The sequence below is a fragment of the Diadema setosum genome, chromosome 12 (assembly GCF_964275005.1).
Source record: "Diadema setosum chromosome 12, eeDiaSeto1, whole genome shotgun sequence".
Classification (NCBI taxonomy): domain Eukaryota; kingdom Metazoa; phylum Echinodermata; class Echinoidea; order Diadematoida; family Diadematidae; genus Diadema; species Diadema setosum.
This window is the reverse complement of record NC_092696.1, coordinates 29,486,743-29,502,654: the sequence shown is the minus strand read 5'-3', so window position 1 is coordinate 29,502,654 and position 15,912 is coordinate 29,486,743. Positions and strand designations below refer to the sequence as shown.

The following is a 15,912-nucleotide window of genomic DNA, read 5'->3' as shown; positions in this document are numbered from 1 at the left end:
AAATGGGGGGGGGGGGGGGGAGGGAGCATGTGCGCCCCCTTTTATTTTGTAAAGGCACCCCCTCCCTACGGAATTCCTGAATCTGCCCCTGTAATGACTCCAAAATCAGGCTTGAAATCGCTGAATTAGGATATATTTACAGTCAACCCTGTCTTTAGCGACCACCGTCTATAGCGGCCACCTGCCGTATGCAACCACTACAGGGGCGGATCCAGGAATTCTGTAAATGGTCCGCACGGCGTCTGGTCGGGCTAACTTCCCCCAAGAGAAAAGTCATGTTAAAGGGACTGTACATCAGACAGTACTGGTTGAGGTGAGGATTCAGGTTTATAACATTCCTAAGTGAGATAATGAGAAATCCCTTACGAAATATGAAAGGGCATGTGATTTTAAGAAGGACTCAACGTTTATTTGATGAAAATATTGGTTTTCAAATAGCTGAGATATCCAAAAAAAGTGATACCAATAAAAGGTGACAGGCCACGTCTTTTATTAGGATCTCTTTGTTTCACTATGTTTTTGAATATCTCAGCCATTTCAAAACCGATTTTCATCAAATAAACTTTTGATTCTCCTTAGAATTGTATGCTCTTTGACATCTCATAGAGAGGTTTCTGAATATCTCGTAAAACGTTAAAAGCGTAATCCTCACCTCAACCAGAACTGTATAGTCCCTTTAAGAACATAGCGGCCACCTGTCTACAACGGCCATTTTTTCGTCTCCCTTGGGTGGCCGCTATAGACAGGTTTGACTGTACTATAATGATGCATCAAGATAATTTCCTACCAAACATTCAAAACTGTGTGTGGCGAAGAAAACTAATTTATCTCGGTTAGAAGGGTTGGATAGTACCTTTGAGCCGAGATTTTCGTCGGTCCTGTTTTCGCTGCTTCCAACCCCTGCATGGATATTATGTAATCAAATGTGAAAATCCTCGGGACTAGACACCATCTGAATTGCGCTCCGCCCTTCGAGTAATGGCGGCTTTGTAATGATTTGCACTCATCAGAATAGCATTATAGTTCTGACGGAAAACTCCACTGTTGAGGCGTAACTTCGCAATTCAGCACATCCCATCTATTCATAAGACTGTAAGTATTTATACAAAATATCTTTGCCTCAGATATTGCCATATAAAGATTCACATTGTGATAGAGATCGCTGATTGAAGCCCTGTTATCGGACTTCCGCACACGTTTTGTGGCTTCGCTATGCCTATTTGTATGTACTGCGGGGATCCCACACAGTGGTTCAGTTCATCTTTTGGCGCATGCCCCCCATGTAGGCATTGGCATTACACTACTGCCTATCAACTGCTCTGTGACTGTATTCTGATCAGTAGGCCCTACCGTTTACACAGCACAGTAGGCCTATCTGAGCCGAGTGTGGTAGGTAGCCTAACGTTAGACCCTAGAAATCTCTATCATACACCATGGACTGCAATGTAGATTTCTAACAGTTACTTTGTAAACTTTTCTGTGGCAGTAAATTTACTGAACAACTAGGGCTCCTAACGTGTTAGGCCTATACTTGTTCGCCTTTATTTGGCATTAAACTTTATTCCATTAATGTTAATTGCATAAGTGACATCTACAATTCTCTTAAAACTTTCAAAGTTATTTAGATTCTAACTTTAGATCTTATAAATTATAGATTTCTAAGATTAAGAAGAACTTCTTATTTTTGTCAGTTGACAACTGGTTGATGCCAATTATAATTGGGCCTGTCATAAGACAGAAAAATCTGTCTGTCTGAGCGAAGGAGTCTTGTCATTTGTTGACTTAAATTGGCTGTCCTTCGACCCGTGGACAGACAGAAACGTCGGAATCGAGCCCAGCAGTAGACTAGAAGTTCTACGTCGTCATAGGCTGTTGCCTGTAGGGTGACGCTTGAGTCTTTATGGAGAATTGGGTGAGGTGAGGTACCTCACCCTCGATTGTGTTGATTCACAGTCATACTTGTAAAGTTACTAACGTTAGATCGGTGAATTTGAATATTCAAGAGAGTTGTGTAACTTGGTCTATGATTACAATAGATCTAGGCCTACATTGTACGTGCACACTGTAGACACATCAATGACAGACAAACGAGACCAGTGTAGTGACACAAGTGACTTTGTGCAGCATATTATATGTGCATGCAATTCTGCTTCAAGCACAACAAATTGATTGCAAATCTAATACGAAATCATAACTGAGTAGGGTAACATCCCCAGTATTCGGTCACTTAAGCTTTTTTGCAATATTTTTCAAACTAAAATAATACATACATACATCATATCTACAGCAATGTATGTGAAATATATCAAATTTCTTTAATCTCAACTTTCATTTCGTTAAATATCTCACAGAATTGCACAAAATCGCGAAATATTTCACCTTAAAAATTCCCCAGTATACGGTCATCGGCTCCAGTATTCGGTCACGCGATGTGCGCGTTCAAAGTCAATGCGTGTTCAAGGCAGCTGAAAAACGCGCGCGCGCGCTACCTTGTTGGCGCAAAATTGCATCGGGGAAGTTGCGGCGACCGTTGATGACCGAATACTGGGGCCTCGGCACTTGCATTCAACCCTTGTACATTGGGACACTGTATCGGCACGTACGGACATTTTGTTTTTCTTTTGCGTTTTTGAGGATACCATTGCACTCCAAGGTTTGCGATAAGCGAAAAATCCTGCGAGAGAACGGCGTATTTCTCGATTTTTAGCGCTTTTTCGGCGACCCGTACTCTTAAAACTGGGCCTTATCCGCGCGCGCTTTTGGAAAGTAGCGCCGATTCTGCACTTTTGACGGTAAAATTTGGGATTTTGGATGGATTTTTGGAGGGGGCTAAGGGAGTTTCCTATTGTGAATGAGTGTGCAAGTATGTGAATTAGTGTGATTTGCGTGTGTTGTGACAGTTGAACTTACTGGCTGGTGACTAGTGATAAGTGACCGAATACTGGTGCCTGACCGAATACTGGTGCCCTTACCCTAGACTGTAAAAAAAAAATCTGGTCGTGCATTTACTATAAAGTGTACCTGTAGCCATTAGGTAAGGACACCAGTATTCGGTCAGGCACCGGTATTCGGTCACTTATCACTAGTCACCAGCCAGTATGTTCAACTGTCACAACACACGCAAATCACACTAATTCACATACTTGCACACTCATTCACAACAGGAAACTCCCTTAGCCCCCTCCAAAAATCCATCCAAAATACCAAAAACCTAGGGTAAGGGCACCAGTATTCGGTCAACCCCCGGTATTCGGTCACTTATTACTAGTCACCAGCCAGTAAGTTCAACTGTCACAACACACGCAAATCACACTAATTCACATACTTGCACACTCATTCACAACAGGAAACTCCCTTAGCCCCCTCTAAAAATCCGTCCAAAATCCCAAATTTTACCGTCAAAAGTGCAGAATCGGCGCTACTTTCCAAAAGCGCGCGCGGATAAGGCCCAGTCTTAAGAATACGGGTCGCCGAAAAAGCGCTAAAAATCGAGAGATAGGCCGTTCTCTCGCGGGATTTTTTGTTTATCGCAAGCTTGGAGTGTGATGGTATCCTCAAAAACGCAAAGGAAAAACAAAATTTCCGTACGTGCCGATACAGTGTCTCAATGCACAAGGGTTGAATGCAAGTGCCGAGTCCCCAGTATTCGGTCACCAACGGGCGCCTCAACGTCCCCGATGCAATTTTGCGCCAAGGTAGCGCGCGCGCGCGTTTTTCAGCTGCCTTGAACACGCATTGACTTTGAACGCGCATATCGCGTGACCGAATACTGGAGCCGGTGACCGTATACTGGGGAATTTTCAAGGTGATATATTTTGCGATTTTGTGAAATTCTGTGTGATATTTAACAAAATAAAAATTGAGATTAAAGAAATTTGATATATTTCACATACATTGCTGTAGATATGATGTATGTATGTATTATTTTAGTTTGAAAAATATTGCAAAAAAGCTTAAGTGACCGAATACTGGGGATGTTACCCTACTGTCAAAAGTGCAGAATCGGCGCTACTTTCCAAAAGCGCGCGCGGATAAGGCCCAGTTTTAAGAGTACGGGTCGCCGAAAAAGCGCTAAAAATTGAGAAATACGTCGTTCTCTCGCAGGATTTTTCGTTTATTGCAAGCTTGGAGTGTAATGGTATCCTCAAAAATGCAAAAGAAAAACAAAATGTCCATACGTGCCGATACAGTGTCCCAGTGTACAAGGGTTGAATGCAAGTGCCGAAGCCCCAGTATTCGGTCACCAACGGTCGCCACAACTTCCCCGATGCAATTTTGCGCCAACCAGGTAGCGCGCGCGCGCGTTTTTCAGCTGCCTTGAACACGCATTTGACCGAATACTGGGGATGTTACCCGTACCTGTGGTATTCAAAAAAGAAAGTTATTATCACGTTAACTCTTTATGTGCCATGGTTCAAACCCCCTCTGTGCCACATTATTCTGAGACAACAACATAGTCATGCTTTGAGAAAACATTCTATTTTTCAAATCAATGTAATATCCACATTTTTGATAAGCTGGACATGTAGTGAGCAGAGTTGTAGAGAAAATGAGCTTTGCTTTGATGAAAATTGTGTGACAAATCAATGGATGTTTTTCTTTGAAATGACCAGGAGCTACATTATTGTAAAGGCATGACTTTTGCACACAAAACAGTGACAAAGACTTAGAACTTCCATGCAAATCTATTAGGTAACACCGCTTGATAGTCAATCACCACATACATGTAAAATGCAAGCTATATGTGAGACGAGCGGAGGTGCGAGAAAAGCTTTCGTTGTACTGCGGCATTTGGCGATTTATCGATCAGTTTTGGCGGGTTTCTGGATTTGAGCAGAATATGCGAAGTTGGCACGCCGTCAACTGAGTCGGACGTGCGAACTTGGCACATAAAGAGTTAAGCACTAAAATTGACAGAAGAACTCACTACTATCACACCCGGTCCTTGTAACTGGATACAACAGAGTTCTGCTTTGCTTCCTTACTCCCTCAGGCACTTTGAAACAGGAAGGTTCTCAACTACAGGTGTCCACTGAATCTTGTCAACCATGCCAGCTGTGAAGGGGGATGGTATGCGTGGATTGGCCGTCTTCATATCGGACATCCGCAACTGTAAGTCACTCTTCAGTAATAACCACCTCATTTGTCAAAAGGATTTCTTGCTTTGTTTAGGGGGGAGGGGGGTGAGTTGGGGAGGGGAGGGGAAGGGTTAAAAAAAAAAAAAGAATATCAATGCTACCTACACTTGTAAGTTGTTCCTTAGCATGGCAAGGTTGAAAAGTAAAGCTTTCTTGTAGTGCCATTTTTGCCACAATGAGATTATGAATGAAAGAAACATTTTTGAATGTATGGACATCCTTTTTCTCAAAACTGTTTTCCTTACAATGTTTATGTCATGACTTCTTGGCATACTGTTAACAGCAAGTGTCATTTGATACTTCTCTTTATTTTTTCATACATTCAGAGGCAGAGCAAGTAACACTGTAATTGTTGTTCAGGGCCCCATTTCATAAAACTTGCTATCAGTGACAAGTTGTTATAGCTGTGACAAGCTACTGAAATCCTTACATCTGATTGGCTGAGAGCAAATTTGTCATAGAAATGTGGCAGTTGTCACTGATAACAAGTTTTGTGAAATGGGCCCAAGGTGTGTAAAAAAAAAAAAAAATCTCTTGTCATCTTGTTTTGAAGGCAGATGAAAATTATAGCATGAGAGAGTTCATGAGCATTTTGACCATACTAATTGATGGAGTATGTTTTTGTGTGGATAAGGAAGCAATCTTATGTTAATCCGATGGAGCTCAGGGCTTGCAAGGTGACAACTTGAGAAGTGATGCTAGAAATGCTTGGTCTAACTCCAAGCCCTTGACAGAGGCTGACCTCCATCAAGACCATAAGGTCACTATACACCTTAGTACCTGTATATGCATCATACACCCTATCAAAATAGTCTTGGATCCAGACCATCATACATCACCACCAAAATGTTACTGTAAACCTCCATGCATGAAGAGCGTAGTCTGACAACTTCTTGTAAATCCTGTGTAAATTTTCAAGTAATTGTACTAACAACAGACACCTACAAACAAATGCGAGCAAAAACAAAACCTCTATGGCAGAGGTAAGCATTGAACCCAACCATTCCACATTTTAAGCTTTACAAATATTCATGATTCTATCTCAATCTCATATCAATTAGCCTCCTTTTCACCTATATTTCAACAGGTAAAAGCAAGGAAGCTGAAATCAAGCGGATTAACAAGGAGCTGGCAAATATCCGATCCAAATTCAAAGGTAAGATACTGACTATCAATTTTACTTTCATATATTGTTGCATGCCTGGCAGAAGGGCCCTATTAACAGATTTACATGCTTGAAAAATCACACACACACACACACACACACACACACACAAAATGTTATGTTTACATCGTATGAAACAGATTTCAAAACTCAAATGAATCAGAAACCAAAATTTGATTATGGGATCAAATTTCCAAAAAATTCTTGGGCCATTCTTCCAGGCAGGAGATAAATCTTGAGAGAAAGAATTTCAGAATTGACTTGAAAATGAGGTAGACTTGTCAGTGCTGTTGACACATGCTATGAGCACTTCCATCGAAATCTTTCACGACTGAGATTCCCTCATACACCACACTGGGATGACATTATGATTGGCGCTCCTCCGCACCCAAGTCTCTCTGATGAGGATTCCGCAATGATTCTTCCTTCATGTCCTGAAAGAAGATTGTGAATGCTGCGCTGATTAGGGAATTTATTACTCTACATTATTGTGATGCTTCTGGCACAGAGCTATCTATAAGTGTTCAGATGGTCATCCTTAAAGGACAAGTTCACCTTCATAAACATAAGGATTGAGAAAATGTAGCAATATTAGTAGAACACATCATTGAAAGTTTGAGGAAAATCGGACAATCCGTTCAAAAGTTATGAATATTTGAAGTTTTTGCGCAGTTACCGCTGGATGAGAAGACTACTGCAGTGTACGATGTCACATGCGTACAACCATATAAGGAAAATATAAAGAGAATTTCACAAAATTTCATCTTGTGAAAAAAGCACACATTCCCTTGACTCGTTACCAGTATGTTATGGGTAATATTATTCCCCCTGCCTTTAGAAAGAGGCAAGTCAAATGCTCTTTTATTATGTGAAAAAAATTAAAATATGTTGAATTTTCTTTACATTTTCTTTATACTGTTGTACTCATATGACATCACAAGCTGTAGTAGTCTCCTCGTCCAGCAGTTCCAACACAAAAATTTTAAAAATTCATAACTTTTGCATCGATTGTCCAATTTTCCTCAAACTTTCACTGATGTGTTCTACCAATATTGCTGCATTCTCTCAATCCTTATGTTTATGAAGGTGAACTTGTCCTTTAATAACGTCAAGGATTTGTAAGCTTGTGGTTTAATATGGGCCGCCAAGTGGCGCATGGTATCTTTTGTCACAAAATGTTGACAATGTTATTTTCATTGATGAAATGACAATTTCATCAATGAGAACGAAATTCTCATTTCGTTGAGGAAAAAGACCATGCGACACGTGGCACCCCATACATACATTGTAACTGCGAGCTGATCCTTGAAGCTAGCTCATCCTTGAAGTTCAGGATCAACGTCTGAATGTACAGTATGTAACTTATGACTGATACTATGACTGTATTTTATACCTTTCGACTAAACTTAGTGCTGAAGTTACAAATTGTGGCTGAGTCCAGTGGTGAATGGTGGCACAATTACAGTATTGGCCATGCATATCAGACTGTTGCAATTGTGACAGTGTTCAGTAAAATCTAGAGGGCAAAATATTGATTACAAACAAAAGTTTACCTTATTTTGCCTTCAGAGCCTTTAGCTTTAAATAAAACTGGGACTTTTTTTTAGTAGCATTTAGGTGTATTATAACTGTCAAGGAAAATATTCACCTCAAAATACGGTATTAATAAAGGTTACTTTATAGAAGATCATATACTGATAGTACAAACCCTGCTGGAGTCGGCAGTCAAAGTAATTTTAGCAAGAGAAATATTTCATGATATCTTCTCTTAAAGAAAGATTTCATAATGAAGTTTCAGAAGAAAGATTTCATTTAAAATAATTTTGTTATTATCTACCTTTTAATCATTTCACTGAAGCGTCTGCGCAAGTTATTAAACTGTCCAAAAGAATATTGCTCATGGAAGCTTAGATTGATTACTTGAATGTAAGATGACAGTTTCAGCTTTTAGGTGGGATATACATCGAATGAAAGTGGCTTGAAGATGTCAAAAGCATACTCATATGATAGATGTAATATACACTGTATTGATGAGATTAATTGACTGTTCACTTCTAATTTTGAAGTTGTACAATTTCGTAGCTTTTTGCCTGAGAGAGTTTTTATTAAATGAAATACTAAATGTCAAAATCAGACTCTGCTTCATGTAGACAAGAATTAGAAAAAAATTATTTCAGAAAAAAAAAGAAACTTCAACCTTTGACAGGGCAATATTGCAATTCTGATTGATGTGCACGATTAAGTAATCTACATACGATCTATCTTTATTTTTTTTTTTCTCTCACAATCTTTAACCAGTGCTGTCGAAAGTACATTGCACTTTTCGTGTAATACGTGTACTTGTTTTGGTTTTGTTTTATTTTTGCAAGAACTATAAAGGATTGATTAGAGGGCAAAAGGTCAAGATGTTTATTTATTTTTATTTTGATCTTTTTTTTTGGGGGGGGGGGTGTGATTTGTGCAGTGATTTTTTATCTAGTACCTTTGTTGATATCATGTGCAATGATATTTCATGATGAATTTCAGGATTTACTCTTTATCAAGCTGCTTGGATAGTTTTTGATCCTACAAAGTAAAATTAAATTACCATCTGTCAGCCCACTGTACTGAATTCATGAGAGGGCTTGTCGATTCTTATTAGCCTTCAGATTTGTAGGAGAGGATAAAGTGTTCAGATCAGTTTAAGATGTATTTTTTTTTTCATAATACAAAGTCTATGTCTTCATTTGGTATCAAGCATTAAAATGAAATGCATCAACAGTAAAATCATGGCTGTGATTCAGATGGTAGTCACTAGTGTTAAATATTTCTGCAAAGTGGTAATTGCATTTCCTTACAGTGTTTAACAGGCATAAAGCTTGTACTTTTGTAGCTGTTGGAAGATCTAGTCTTTAGTACAAGACTCATGTAATTTTCTTATGATGCATAGAATAGTCAACCAAAGATCCAAACATGTACAATGTAGTACATCAATGTATAATATTAAACTGTACATCCCAGTGGTAGGCATTGTAGACCAGTGCCAACAAATGGGCAATTCTGCGGTTTAACGTTTATACAGTTAAGCAAATTTGCATTTATTTTTTAAACTACTAAATCACTGTTTATTCATTTCAAGTCAAAATCTTGTTCAAAACATGGTCATCCCTCTTAAAGGTACAGTGTACATGATATACAGTAGAAAATACTTCATGCAATTTACCAAAGTTGTATTAGAGTTGCCATGGCAACTTACAGGTTACACGTTCAATACACACACTATTAACTAAAAGGGAGTGTTTTTCTAGAGAAGTTGTGACTGTGTGCTAGACTAGAACTGTGGTTTATGTGTACCACAGTGAAGTGGTTGAGGAAGAGGAGAAAAATATTCAAGTTCTCTCATTGTCTACCAAATTTAATAGATGTTGGTCATACCTTCATGTTATATTTCAGCAACTATGCCTTTACTTTAAGATATTGAATACCATTTCTGTCTCTATATAAAGCAACTGTACCCAAAAAGTGTAAATGTTACGACTCTATATATTTTGTTGATGAAAGAAGATGCAGTGCTCTGCCTCAGAGACATCAGACATTGTCATGCCTAGCTGCAATCAATTTCAGTGATGCTAATGAATTAGCAAACAAGTCTGTGCGTACTGAGCTTATATTTGTGCAAATGGTGCATGGGAAAAAGGCGCAGGAGAAGCAGCGGTACTGTAGTCCACAGCTGGGAGTTAGCGTAGCTGCTTCAGGCAGGAATCTGAGACCGGATAAACGTTGACATTTTGGCCTTTTAGGAAGACGGCAAAATGCCATCCCGAGCCTTTCTGTCGATGCTTCATCTTGTCTTTGTCCCCCAGACAGTCCTCTTTCATCCAGGAAAATTCTCCCCCAAGCAGGAATACAAATATTGAGAATATATCAGTTTAACATGGGCCTATGGCGTCATGTTTCTATATGTCCATTAGTGTCAACCATTCTGCAGTTGTATTTCTTTTTTTTTGGGGGGGGGGGGAGGGGAGATCAAATATCAGGGAACCTACATTAACTCTGGATTTTCTTTCTCCTTTTGTGTGTGTGCGCTCATGTCTTGGTAGTTGCATGAAAAACAATCAAAAAAAAAATATGGAAAATACATTTGGTACAGTGTATGAAGAATTTGGAAGAAGAAGTTTCAAATGTTTTTTTCCCAGGTTTACAGCTGTAGTACTGCTCTTTGTGTGTGTGTGTGTGTGTGTGTGTGTTTGTGTATTCTGCTTATTTGCTCTTAAATTTCTATCCACCTACTTTGTAAATTTTCATGACACACAGAAATACGTGTACAGATATTAAACACACTTTTCCAATATCATCATTTTTACTTCAGTACCTATTTGTTATTATCCTTATTTTGAAATTCAGGGAAAAATGCTTCCAAGATCCTTTCAATTTTCAGAGGAGAGGAGATGGAGCTATACTACAGTTGTACCTGAGAAAAAACAAGAGGGGAAAGAAACCTTGAAAACCTTTGTACATGTACATAATGTTGTATGTCGCCATTTCCTCAGTAGTACAGGTACAGTGTGATGCTGTAGGTATACTCGGGAATTGTAAGAATCGTCTCTGAACCATGGATACAACTTTAAAGTACATTGTACAATGTGCACCAAAGCCCTTTTCGAAATGTTCATCCGTTTCTGTAATAAGACTTTGACAAATTTTATTGGCATAAATTGTGAAGCCCTTTATATTTTGTATTAAAGTGGAATTACATCTCCATGTCATTCAGTCCATGTTTGATTGTACACTCAAGGAAAATTTCATATAAATACAGGTGCATAGTTCATTGGAAAATAACATTGAATAATTTATAGAATTTTACACACACACACACACACACACACACACACCCACACACACCCGCCCACATGCACACACGAATACTTCTGGATCAGTATTTTGAAATGCCAGTTTTCTTTCTTGTCTGCTTTTCTGAAAATTATTTGAACCCTTCATATAATGTAGAAAAAAAAATGAGAGGAAAAATACAGTATCAACGATTGTTGGAATTAACATATCGCAGCATGAATTTTTCGTGAATTGGAGCCGACGGCCTTTTTTGTGGCATGAAATTTTCGCGAACTGCCACTGGCATTCAATGCATATAGTGTATAAAAGAACGTTCGCGTGCATTCTAATTTTTGCATTTTAATTTCGCGAATTTCGCGAGTGCGAAGATTCGCGAAATTAAAATGCACACAAACATCCCTCGTTATACAGTAATTTCAAATCTATAATACTCTTTCCTACAGTCTCTGGATACCAGGTAGCACGAGATACAACTAATGTACAATTGTACACTATACCATGCAATGGGAAGACTAGCCATACAGGGTATATTAGACCCCGTTTACAGTGCAGGGCTGGGCCGAGCCGCGGCCGAGCCACGGCCGAGACCAGCCCCAATTGCGAGGCCGGGCCTCGCAATTTTGTCCGTTTACACTGCCCGGCTCGGCCGCGCTTTTGATTCAAACCTTTCAATATTTTGTCGTAGTGGCGCTCTTCTTGTAAACAAACTCAATTTGATATTGTCTGGTTTTCATACCCTTTGCCAACTGAATTTCGTGGCGACGAAGTCGCTGTTCGGGCAAATGCCTTTGTCGAGGAAAAAAATCCTTTGCAGGACAAAACCACCTTAAACTATACTAGTTTTCGACGTTGAAGGAGTTAATATCCTGAATAGTGAAAGATACAGGCAGAGGGTTTGGAAGCCAGACTAAAATTGGCCGCGCATTTGGCCCAGTTTGCGTTTACACTGAGAAAAGGCCGGGCTCGGCCGCGGCCCACCTCCAGAGCGAGGCCAAATGCGAGGTCAATTTTGGCCTCGCATTTGGCCTTTTGCGCGTTTACACTGAAACGAAGGTAGACTCGGCCGCGGCCGAGCCTCGCACTGTAAACGGGGTCTAATATTAGAAATCCCTGTAACAAATTGGGTATAACAGCTTTATGTCTGATCTCTACGTACACACTTGAATAGTTTACACACAGCCGTAGAATCTCAACTGGAGGTGAACGTCACCAGTGTGCATATACTGCAATGCACATATTCGCTGATGGGCAATTCTAATCAAGCGGGACTGTGCTACAATGTAGTCCTGATTTTCGAATATAAATACCCCGGTGGGCAGTGAGTAAAGATCAATTCAATTAAGTCCTATCTTCTTTCCCCATGCTGCCAGGTGTTTAGAATAATTTAATTAAAATTTTAAAGTTTCACATAATGTATTCTAATTGAACTGAAAAGTGATATTGGCCACATCTAGATGTATGGGATGCAAGTTAGAGATTATAATTTCTCACTGAGTATTATAATGTCTCACTGAGTTGCATAGGCTAGCATGTAGAAATCATTCTCTTGTAAATTGTTGGTACAGTGTACACTATACGACTGTACAAGTTATTACGTTTTTTTTCTTTTACTTTTACATTGAAACAGGATATTAGTGAAAACTTGTGTGCAACTCGACGGAGATGTATAGGCGATGGTATGAGTTTTACAAAAAAAAAAAATGTATCACTGTTCTGTGAAATTATTAAATTGACTTATCATCTGTGTGAATTGAGTTCAATGATACACTTCAAGGCCAACATGGATTTGAGTTATGCTTTAAACAAGATGCTGATCTTGTCACGGCACGGTTTATGAGACTGCGATAAAAGTCCAGTATGACGATAGCATGATCATGCATGCCGCCGTTCTTGGGCTGGGACAGGAAACATTATGGGAATGAAAATTTGAGACGCCGTTTCCTTTTGCAAGAGGAGGAGTTTCTGCGTTTGCACTCTGGTGCCAGCATGGGTTCATTTCCCCCCGAACAGATCAATGTTCTCCATTTCTTTTTTCTTCCTCCTTTTTTTTTTGCTTCCTTATTCTGCCAAGCCACCATACAGTCCTATACTGCATCTCTTTAATAGAAGAACCACTTTTCTCACACGTCCCTTAAAAGGGGAATGAGAGACCTTCCGTCAGCTCCTCTACTTGACGTATTTACTCTCCCCTCTCCTTTGCCATCAGGACTCGGAATGGGACACCTCAAAATGTGGACTTTCCTCTCACGTGCATAAAGAAAGATTTGGGGACAGGGGTCGCCCAGGGAGGAAGGGAGTCGTAATTCCAAGTTTATTAAAGTGGGAAGAAAGGGTTCAGTGAGTGCCGGGGCTGTTTGCTCATGTACCCGTCTCGCACATTATGTACACATACACACTGTACCCCTTCAACTCGAATCTAATGAGCCCGAATGAACTAGCAGCTTGCGAACTTGTATTGAACTTGCAAAAAGTGTATTTAATGTAAAACTTCTGCTCTGTCTTGGAGTGAGAAAGATGACAATCGATTGTCTGCGACAAATATCGCTTGTAGCCCTGTGTAGCTGCCTGAATACATTGTGTGAAAATGTGTCATACGTCGTAATAAATGCGGGAATGCAACATTTGCGACCAACTTTCAAAAATTGTGCTTGTGTTTGTCTTAACAATTATCAAGTTTGATGAAATTTTTCCTTCATCAGGATCATATGATTTGATGGATCAACTGTGACATTATACATGTACATGCCAGAAATTAGAAAGAACTTTTGATTTTCATGCCCTGCTGTTCTTGCACTCTCAGTCAAATTGTATACATTTTGGTGTAAAATTGTTGATGTAAATTGTGCAAAGTCAATGTACAGGTACATGTTGATGCAAATTGTACAAAGTGAGTGGGATTTTTATAATAGGATAATGGTCCTGATACAGTAAAAACTAATCAAATCATGATTGATTGATTATGTTGAACATTTTTTAAAAACCCATCATCAAAACATGATTGTGGAGATTTGTGTAATTGATTTTTGTTTCACATACATGTACTGTAGATTTTATTCCATATTAGGATTGAATTTTGTATCAAATGAGCTGGTGTACAGTACTGTAAATGGATTTCCCTTCATGATACTCTATATTTGACCTCTGTTGGACCATTACGTTGTACACTAACAAGTAGCCAATGGTGATGAAAAAAAAAAATGGGAATGATTCCCAACTACATGGGGATTGAGTGAATGCAGCAAGATTGATAGTGGAAAACATGTCAGTAAAGTGTGAAGAAATTGGAACTTGTACATGTACGTGTACTCCATTCAAAATTCTCTCAAAATTTGAAATTCTCTTCATTATGTTTTCTTTAATACAAATGCAGTGACATCAAAAACTGTGGTAGTCTTCTTTAATTCAGTAATGGCAGCATGAACCGTAAAAATGCATTCTTAAACTTTTGAATGGATTGTCCGATTTTCCTCCAACTTCACGGATGTGCTCCTCTAATATTTGCTGCATTCACACAATCCACTATTGCGTATCTTTCCCCATTTACAGAGAATTAACATACAAACACACACTGTTGTCCTCTTGCACCTTATTGTGCATTTGGCATATTAATATAAACCATAGATATAGAGATGAACAGATTTGTATGACAGCAACCAGTATCAGAGACTACACCCATGTATCTTCTTGGTTGAATACCCTTGGCCCTGAGAGGTGGTTTGAGCAGGCCGACAGCAATACAGTTCAAACCTGTGTGTGTGTACGCGTGGCATGGGGTATAAATTGGATTAGAGCAACTTACGCAAAGCCCATAGGACATGGATTCAATTAGTTCCGCTCTAATTTATTTAGTTAGCGATACATTGGGCTCCCGAATGATTGTATCGCTGAGCAGTATTTCGATCATGGATGCTAACCCATCACGTCCTAGGATGCACATTTGTCTGGTTTGGAGCTGTGTTGATCGTCTTTATGATATTCATCATTTAGTACTACAGACGTACAATGTTTATTTCGTATGGGAGAGTAAAATTTTCTCTTCTAGCCCTGTTTTGGTCAAATATTTATTTTGTTTCTGTTTTTGTTGCAGATTTTTAAAACCCTGTCAAGGCCTAAATTTGTCATATATTCTAAATTAAAGGTGCAAGTGTATGGTGTTGTATCAAAAGATTTTTTTTCTTTCTTTTTTAACCCGTTGAGGAGGAGTCCCGAGTATACTCGGTCAGGGATCTATGGGAAATGCGTGTTGTAGCAAAATCAGTCCGTCCTCAACGGGTTAATGTGCAGAATCATAGGGCAGATTAATGGCAGGCAGGTTGGTACTGATTGGGCCGAATTCACGAAGGTGGTACAAATGAAACCATGGTTTAAACCATGGACAAAAACCATGGAGCGCCAAGTCTTGCACGGAATATTTCGTTACGAAATTGGTCATTTCGTCGACAAAATGACCGTTTTGTTAAACAAAATTATCATTTTGTTGACGAAATGTTCCTTTAGTTACAAAATGTTGTCATTTTGTTACAAAGTAATTATTTCATCGACAAAATGACCGATTTCGTAATGAAATATTCCATGCGACACTTGGCACTCCATGGTTTTTGTCCATGGTTTAAACCATGGTTTCATTTGTACCACCTTCGTGAATTCGGGCCTACACGTTTGTATGTGTTTCTGTCTGTATTCTTGTCACCCTGCTTTTGACTGCCCAGGTTGAAAAGGGCAACCTTTCATTTCTGACAATCCATCACATGGTCTTTCTTGTTTGCGCTGCCTACTGTA

General features: G+C 39.3%; 1 protein-coding gene across 1 annotated transcript in view; it reads left to right on the top strand.

Moving 5' to 3' along the window:
- Nucleotides 1–980: 980 nt before the first annotated feature.
- LOC140236080 (AP-2 complex subunit alpha-2-like) overlaps nucleotides 981–15,912 on the top strand; it is a 65,218-nt gene continuing 50,286 nt past the window's right edge. The window contains exons 1-3 of the mRNA XM_072316054.1: nucleotides 981–1,092; nucleotides 4,994–5,112; nucleotides 6,226–6,294. Of these exons, the coding sequence (XP_072172155.1) occupies nucleotides 5,049–5,112; nucleotides 6,226–6,294 (133 nt within the window). The 5' untranslated portion in view covers nucleotides 981–1,092; nucleotides 4,994–5,048. The remainder of the gene's footprint in view (nucleotides 1,093–4,993; nucleotides 5,113–6,225; nucleotides 6,295–15,912) is intronic.